This window comes from Cetorhinus maximus, chromosome 24 (assembly GCF_964194155.1).
Source record: "Cetorhinus maximus chromosome 24, sCetMax3.hap1.1, whole genome shotgun sequence".
Classification (NCBI taxonomy): domain Eukaryota; kingdom Metazoa; phylum Chordata; class Chondrichthyes; order Lamniformes; family Cetorhinidae; genus Cetorhinus; species Cetorhinus maximus.
In genome coordinates, this window is record NC_135902.1 from 38,012,905 (window position 1) to 38,021,914 (window position 9,010).

General features: G+C 40.8%; 1 protein-coding gene across 1 annotated transcript in view; it reads right to left on the reverse strand.

Moving 5' to 3' along the window:
* nploc4 (NPL4 homolog, ubiquitin recognition factor) overlaps positions 1 to 8,672 on the reverse strand; it is a 60,271-nt gene extending 51,599 nt beyond the window's left edge. Inside the window, exon 1 of the mRNA XM_078571025.1 lies at positions 8,547 to 8,672. Within this exon, the coding sequence (XP_078427151.1) occupies positions 8,547 to 8,561 (15 nt within the window). The 5' untranslated portion in view covers positions 8,562 to 8,672. The remainder of the gene's footprint in view (positions 1 to 8,546) is intronic.
* Positions 8,673 to 9,010: the final 338 nt, after the last annotated feature.

Consider the following 9,010-nt stretch of genomic DNA (forward strand, 5'->3'; position numbering starts at 1 on the left):
AAATCATCAAGAATGGGTTATCACTGAGAAGAGTCCGGAAATGCCGAATGGCTCCCCATAACCAAGAAGAAATAAATCAACCTGAATTTTGCATTAAGGATAAGGGTGAGACTAACAGCACCCACAGCTATTATGGAACAAACTGGACAGCATCGTCCAGCCTCTGCATTTGTAATGTTAAACATCGAAATCTGGAAACTGCTATTTGATTTGCCCTTCTCACCAAGGTGCTGCACTCCAATGTTAACCTCACCGATAGCATGGACTTGGAAGGGCATGAAATTGCTGTACTCACAAACTAGTTATCCACTAAATAGGCCAGAAAATGTTAGGCTGGTGCATTCAGGCGTAAGTGATTTTTTAATGGCATGGTAAGTCTTAATTATTACCTAAGAAGCTCTCTGGCACTGAAATGTTAATTTTCAAGTGTGGAGTCTCATTCCTCCAGATTTTACTTATTGCTGGGCGTTAAAAACAAACCTTTTGTTTTACTTGCTCTCTTTTATTCCTCTCTCTCAGTACCCTTCTTATTTTACTTTCTGAACATGATTTGACATTGAATTAAATATTATAATTTCCACTTCCTGATTTAAACTCTGTATGGCTCAATATGGATTCTTCTATTGGATTGGTTGAGAAGATATGCTGTTGCCTGCCCCTCTCGCGTATGGCCCAGATCTCCTGCAGAGGCATTGTGCTGATAAGAAATGAAGTAACAGTAAGTTTCCACTCAAAAGCCTGCGTAAAGGCTTTGGGCAGCTTAAACACGAAGAAAGGCAATCACCGTTACTTCACCCACTGACTGCAAAATGTTACATAACTGTATCGGCTGGACAAATGTGTCTGATTTTGAGATTGTGTGTGTGGCAAACAGCAGCTAAATATTATGAAATAAAAAATATAAAATTATGCAGAAATATTTAAAAAGTACATAGCACTGTGCAGTGTAGACTCTGGATTGCAGTGTTGAAGATGAGCATTAGAACAGTCAAAATGCCATTAGTTAACCAATACCCAACAGCTGAAAGATCACAGAACAAATTCTGGTGAACAAATTCTGTGGAAGTGTTTAATAATGCATTGAATTCTGCATTGCCTGAATAAAAAGTAGAGAAAGAGCAGCAAGTTAGGTTGCTCTCTCTGTTTGAACTGCTCTAAAATGGTTTCCATGTAATGAGTATAAAATGCATTAGTAGAATGCTCTGTTTCTTTTGCAACTTCTTGCATAATATTCAAATCTATGTCATTCAGTGATTCAGCCACTCTCTGCACTATTAGGTTTGAATGTTAGCTTTTTTTAAATACAAAGCTTGCACTCAGGAGAAGAATTCTTTCCCTGTAATTCAATCTGTCAAAATCTTGTAATTCAACAGCTTATAAGCAACTACAACAGGAAAGCAGCAGTAGCCCAAAAGTTAACATGGTCCTGGCTTCTTTACCTGAATCACGTAAAAACAGTTTACCTCTCAGAATAGCACCCCAAATTTAATTTGATAAAAATGTCATAGACTTTACAGAGTTTAGTTGTGTTTTTTTTCAGGTTGGTATCCAAGGGAGTGAGCCAAGCCATTCGATTCAAATACAAAATCCTTTGGGATTTGTTCAATGTTTCATTGGCAGTTTTTCTTTGAATTCAACAAATAGTTATTTAAATTTCTTTGATCCCAGTTACCTTCCAGTTATTCACATTGGGCAGTTCCTCTAAATTCTTTGGAAAGAGATGGCCAAGTCAGATTGCTCCAGAGATGGTGAGAAATAAAAATCCACCACACAAAAGAACAGATTACAGTTTAGCATGGCAATCACAACTGTTTGTAATTTTCTACTTAATTGAAGAGGTAGTTAAGCTGAATAACTGGATTTTATACCACATTTCAACTGTTTCCTTTTCCCTTCACTGCTTAGTAAATTTGTTTGAGTCATGGTCTGGTGTAGTATTATTCTACTGCCTTCCACACTTGAGGAAGAACACAATGGCACATGGTAAAACCAATAAATCAAATTAAAGTGGAGAATATCCTATTCAATTTCTGGAATGCTTCTAATTTAGTATTTTACTATCTGGGCAAATAGAGGTACTGAAAACATGGAGAACACATGTTCACCTACAGGAGTGGTCTGAGTTACTGAACCCAAAAAAGTATCTGAACTAAGACGACTGAAAGATAATAAACTAAAAGCAAAAAACTGCAGATGCTGGAAATCTAAAATAAAGACAAAAAATGCTGGGAAAATTCAGGTCTGGCAGCATCTGTGGAGAAAGAAACAAAATTAACCTTTCAAGTCCAATATGACTCATCTTCAGAACTGGAGAGGGGTAGAAATATGATGGCTTTTACACTTAAAAAGGGGGAGGGGCAGGTGGAGCATAATAGAAGGTCGGGTAGGTTGGAGGGAAGGGGAGGTTAAATGGCAAAGATGCCATGGAACACAAAACATAGGGGGTGGTAATAATGGTATTAAAGGCAAAAACATTGGCCCAGAGAAGGTGTTAATAGCAGAATAAAGGTCAGCACTGTTTGAAAGCAAAATAGCACAGTGTGTTTATGGCAGAAAAAGAGTCAGAGTTGTCTGAAAGCAAAATCATGAGAACAAGATACAGACTGGCACTTGGAGGTGGAAGGAAATTCTAAATGGATTAATGGATCAATTAATGGTCTAAAGTTGTTGAACATAATGTTAGTTCAGAAGGCTGTGAAGTGCCTAATTGGAAGATGAGATGCCATTATACTATATTATAAATGAAAAATCTTAGTCTTTTCTTGGTCTTCTCTACCACCAGTGTCTTTAAAGAGGCAATCTCCCCATTGGCACAAATTTTAAAACTTCAAATCATTATTGCAACTGTTATAGTGCCATCAGTTAAATGAACTTTTGTTCTAAGTGCTTTGGTTGGTGTAGATGGTTCCATTAAGGAGCATAATCTCCTGATTGACATTACAATATACAAACATGGTATTTACTAGGTAAAAATGTGCGTCAGCATGTGAAATGAGAGGTCCAAGTAGATGAAACATTAAATGAATTAAATATATTGTAAATAATAGCTTAGCAATCAAGCATACTTACATAAAACCACTTAGTTTTATGTCAGCTAATTGTTCTACACATTTATCATGAAAAGTTTAGTGCCATATCTTTTCTGGATTTTTGTTGCAAGGAATATTTACTTAACTGTTATAAATATGCCCATTTTGTAAAGGTAGATTAGCTTTAAGATCTGTTCCATGCAAAACCTTGTTCTAAGCTACAATACTGTGTATTATGTCTAACCAACTTAGAAACAAGGAGTTTGTGTTAGCTTTTATTTTAATTTGACCAATTCCCTAAAACAAAATAGTGTATTAGAATGGACTGGATTTCACAATGAACAGGATGATTCACCTAACCAGTGGTTCCTTTATTAACTTAATTATGCACTGATCATTTGATCTTTATTATTGATTTCCTTGATATGACCTTTTGGGAAATACTGAACGGAACAATATTTTAGGTGAGGACTTTAAGACTGAATATGACCGCACTGCAATGACAAAGACACCACTGTAAACATATTGTTATTGATGCCAATTCATCTCCATTATCAACTATGCTCAATAATCTTCACAGTTAGTTCCCCAATAATGTCAACACTGATTAAATATTCAAAAAAAGTTCTCCTTGCCTAAGGAAGGACATACTTGCCTTAAGAGAGGGTTCACTCGACCTAATCTTGGGATTAGAGGGTTATCCTATGAGGATCAATGGAATATAATGGGTCTATACTCTCAGGAGTTCAGCAGATTGAGGGATGATCTCACTGAAAGGGTAGAACATTTTTAGAGGGCTTGTTAGGGTATATGCTGGGAGATTGTTTCCCCTGGCTGGAGAGTCTAGAACTAGATGTCACAGTCTCAGAATAAGGCGCCAGCCACTTAAGACTGAGATAAGGAGGAATTTCTTCACTCGAAGGTTGTGAACCTTTGGGATTTTATACCCTAGAGGGCAGTGGATAGTCAAGGCATTGAGTATGTTCAACACCGAGATGGATAGATTTTGGGCACTAAGAGAATCAAGGGATATGGGCATAGGGTAGGAAATTGGAGTTGATGTAGAAGATCAGCCATGATCTTATTGAAGACTGAAGTGAGCTCGAGGGATTGTATGCCCTACTCCTAATTCTTATTAACGTTAGTATATTTGACTTTTTTGAAAGCAACAAAGGTTACCTGATCGCCTGTATACAAGGACTATTCACTACATGCACCTGACCATACAATTTAAAAAAGAAAAATGTGCATTTAGACAGCGATTTTTACAAGCACAAGACATCTCAAAGTGTTTTAGAGTGAATGAAATACTTTTTGTACTGTAGTCGTTATTGCAATGTAGGGTGTGCAACAGCCAATTTGCACACAGCAAATTCCCCACAAATGTGATAACAACCAGTTAATCTGTTTTGTGTGATGTTGATTGACACTGGAGATGATTTGCCTGTTCTTCTTAGTAATAGTGCCGTGGGATCTTTTACATCCACTCAAGCGGGCAGATGGGGCCTCAGTTTAACATCTCATCTGCAGCACTCTCTCAAGACTACAATGGGGTGTCATGTAGGTTTTTGTGTTCAAACCCTGTAGTGGGATTTGAACCCAGAAGCTTGTGAGTCAGAGCCGAGTGTGCTCCCAACTAAGCCACAGCTGGATTTCAAAAATCTTATGCCTGCATGTAATTCTTGGCTACAAAAATCTTATTTCCCATATGTGTTTCTATTGCTACTGCATTATAAATTTTTATGCCCTCCTTTATAACAGAAATTGCCTACATAATTACACCATCAGTGGTAGTACTGGAGTGCCTGCGCGCCACATCTTCCAACTTTATTGCAGAGACACTCCTATATTCCAAAGCTCTATTTTCTGTTTCCCAAGTTTCAGTGTTTTGATTTTTTTAACCATAAATATAAAATCAAGGTATTATGCAAAAGCACAGAAAGCATGACTCCTTAAACACCGCCTGGACTGCATTCTGTTGAAGACTCCCCAGCTAAAACTTTAACTCGTCTCTTCTCTCCATGGATGCTGTTTGGCCTGCTGACCTGCTAGATTCTATTTGTGTGCCTTGGTCCAATTACCCCAACTTCCACTGACAACTACTCTTGCTCGTGACGTCATGTATGCAGAGCTGCAGCATTCTGACTGTTATGTTATGTTTTTAATTTCCTTTTACTGAAACATTTTAAAATTAGTTTGTCCCCAGCCTTCTAAGCCACAATGACAAACATACACCAGTCTACTAGCTGTAGAAACAGGTTGCACTGGGTCATTCTCACTTTGCAACTCTTCTAAAAAAAACTCAAAAAGAAATAAAGTGTCTTGTTCCCAATCTCCTAATTAACTCATATTTAATATTTACCACTCACACTCCTAAAAACTGCAAATGGACTGGCAACTAAATTCAAAAATTACATATATTAATCTAGCACCATTAAATGCTCCAAGGCATTATAAAGCAAAACTGTACACTGAGCGACATGAAGAGATATAAGGGTAGATAACAAAACACTTGGTCAAAGAGGTAGGTTTTAAGAAGTAATGGTGGAAAAAGAGGTAGAGAGGTTTAAAGGAGGTCTAAAGCTTAGGGCCTTGAAGGTACAGCGGTGCTCAAGAGGCCAGAAGAGCTGAGCAGATAATTCATTATATAAACTCTAGATAGTTATCGTTATACTCATAACAAAAACAGAATTACCTGAAAAAAACTCAGCAGGTCTGGCAGCATCGGTGGAGAAAAGAGGCGACGTTTCGAGTCCTCACGACCCTTCAACAGAACTGGGTATAGTTAGGGGAGGGGTGAAATATAAACTGGTTTAAGGTAGGGGGGGTGAGGTGGTTGTAGGGACAAGCAAGCAGTGATAGGAGCAGATAATCAAAAGATGTCACAGACAAAAGGATCAAAGAGCTGTTGATATTATCTAAGAAAATGTGCTAATTAAGAATGGATGGCAGGACACTCAAGGTACAGCTCTAATGGGGGTGGGGTGGAAAGACTGACAAGGTATTAGGTTTAGATTTAAAAATAATGGAAATAGGTGGGAAAAGAAAAATCTATATAAATTATTGAAAAAAACAAAAGGGAGGGGGAAGAAACGGGGTGGGGATGGGGGGAGGGAGTTTAAGATCTAAAGTTGTTGAATTCAATATTCAGCCCGGAAGGCTGTAAAGTGCCTAGTCGGAAGATGAGGTGCTGTTCCTCCAGTTTGCGTTGGGCTTCACTGGAACAATGCAGCAAGCCAAGGACAGACATGTGGGCAAGAGAGCAGAGTGGAGTGTTAAAATGGCAAGCGACAGGGAGGCTTGGGTCTTTCTTGCGGACAGACCGCAGGTGTTCTGCAAAGCGGTCGCCCAGTTTGCATTTGGTCTCTCCAATGTAGAGGAGACCGCATTGGCAGCAACGAATGCAGTAGACTAAGTTATGGGAAATGCAAGTGAAATGCTGCTTCACTTGAAAGGAGTGTTTGGGCTTGCCATTTTAACACACCACCCTGCTCTCTTGCCCACATGTCTGTCCTTGGCTTGCGGCATTGTTCCAGTGAAGCCCAACGCAAACTGGAGGAACAGCACCTCAACTTCCGACTAGGCACTTTACAGCCTTCCGGGCTGAATATTGAATTCAACAACTTTAGATCTTAAACTCCCTCCCCCCATCCCCACCCCGTTTCTTCCCCCTCCCTTTTGTTTTTTTCAATAATTTATATAGATTTTTCTTTTCCCACCTATTTCCATTATTTTTAAATCTACAACTAATACCTTGTCAGTCTTTCCACCCCACCCCTACTAGAGCTGTACCTTGAGTGTCCTGTCATCCATTCTTAATTAGCACATTTTCTTAGATAATATCACCACCTTCAACAGCTCTTTGATCCTTTTGTCTGTGACATCTTTTGATTATCTGCTCCTATCACTGCTTGCTTGTCCCTACAACCACCCTGCCGCCTCAACTTCTCTCTCCTCCCCCCACCACCCCCCCACCTTAAACCAGCTTATATTTCACCCCTCTCCTAACTATACTCAGTTCTGTTGAAGGGTCGTGAGGACTCGAAACGTCGCCTCTTTTCTTCTCCACCGATGCTGCCAGACCTGCTGAGTTTTTTCCAGGTAATTCTGTTTTTGTTTTGGATTTCCAGCATCCGCAGTAGTTTTTTGTTTTTATCGTTATACTCATGCTAGATAAAGTAAGTGGGCTTACTAAACTGTTACTGCCTGAAGTATATAAACACAAAGCATTTTAGACAAATTAATTTCTCCACAACCTTTTCTTCAATCTGCAGCCTTCATCCAAATGCACAGGCAGCTACAAGATTGTCTTTAAACAAATCAGGTTGTTCTAATATAATCAATGCATTCTTCACCATCTGGCTTACTTCCTCAAACCAAGAAGACACATTAAACTCCCTCCCCACCCAAAATTGCTAACTCATGCAGGGCTATGAATCCACAGAGGGCAGCAACACTCCAGGAAGCCCAGCTCAAACCAATCTTCATGTTCATATCCGAGCTGGTCGAGATCAGCTAACTTAGCACAGACCAGGGATCCTGGCTGACATGACTCAGTTCAAGCAGCCACTGAGCAATTAGATGAAGCTTCTAATTTCAATCCTCCAGAAAAATAAATTAAACCTTTTTTTTAAAAAAATAAAATGAGCTAGAAGAACAATTCTGAAAACTGGCATTAAAAATAATCTCAAAAAACAGTTGAATCTGACCATTCCTTCTGTTGCTCAAAGTTTGACTTTACAGCAGTACCTACTTGTATTTTCCCAGTTTTCAGCAGAGGCCGAAAATACAAGTTTGTCCACGTAGAACCTAGTGTTCCATTCATGGAAACAATGCTGACTGTATACAAAAAAAAAAATTAGGCGATAGCAGTACAATTGTTGGGGCTGCATTCTCCAGTAATCTACAGGGCAGAAAGTTCAGTGGTGGTCAACATAATGGGCCAGCAGCAATCACCATTCGATGGGTTGTATGATGAAGAGAGTGACTTTAACCAAGTGATCGCTTCAAGCTGGACAAGGGAAATGTACAGTTCACATGTTCATAAAATATTCCAGCGTTGCTGCAAGTCATGCTGAAGGTTATGTCGTGTATTATTTTTTTTTAAGGAAGGAGCCCCACACCTTTCCCTGGCCCCTGTAGCTGCATTTCTCTGGCTGAGGAAAGCCGGGGGGTGGGGGTGGAGGAGGTGGGGGAAGGTTCTTTGCCCAATTTGCTGCCTCATTCCTCTGAGCAGTCGGAGGCCAGGTTGGGGATGCGGGTGGAGCTGCTCCATCCCATCCCACTCCACTCGGGGGCCACTGCCGGGCCTGTCCCCGGCTCTCACCCCGGACTCCGCCCAGGCCAGGGGGGGACTGACCAGGGGCCTGAGAGACCCCGCTCGGCCCGACAGCGGGGCAGGGAGGAGTGGGGGGGGAGTGTTCAGGCCCCAGGCCCGGCTGGAGGTGGATCCCCGCGGGGTGGGGTTGAGGGGGGAGGGCGAGGAGGGGGGGTAGCTGAGGTGAAGCGGTTACTCACGATGTTCTCCGCCATGACGCCCCCTGAGCGGCTCCTCCGCCTTTTTACCGAAAATTCCCTTCCAATTCCTCCGCGTGTCACCCGTAAAACTGTCCGATGCTGCGCACCGGAGCGGAGTAAACAGTTCCGCCGCACAAACAGTCCCCGCCCCCTTTCCCGGCCCCCACCCCCTTTCCCCTCCCCCAACTCAGCACTCACTGCACAGTGCAACACCTAACATAGCAAAAAGCAGTCTTTTGCCTTTTAGGTACACACTTCATATGCACACTAATCAATTATATTTGCGCAATCTACCATAAATATTCCAGTGACTCATTTCTGTTTACTTTTTACTACAATTTATAACTTTTTATCACAAATCTTTGACGCCCACAATACACTGATGAAATGGGCATCTGCTAACATTATTTTTCTCTCCTGTTGAGTATGCACAGTAAAGTTAAAATGATGGGTCGTGGGGATAT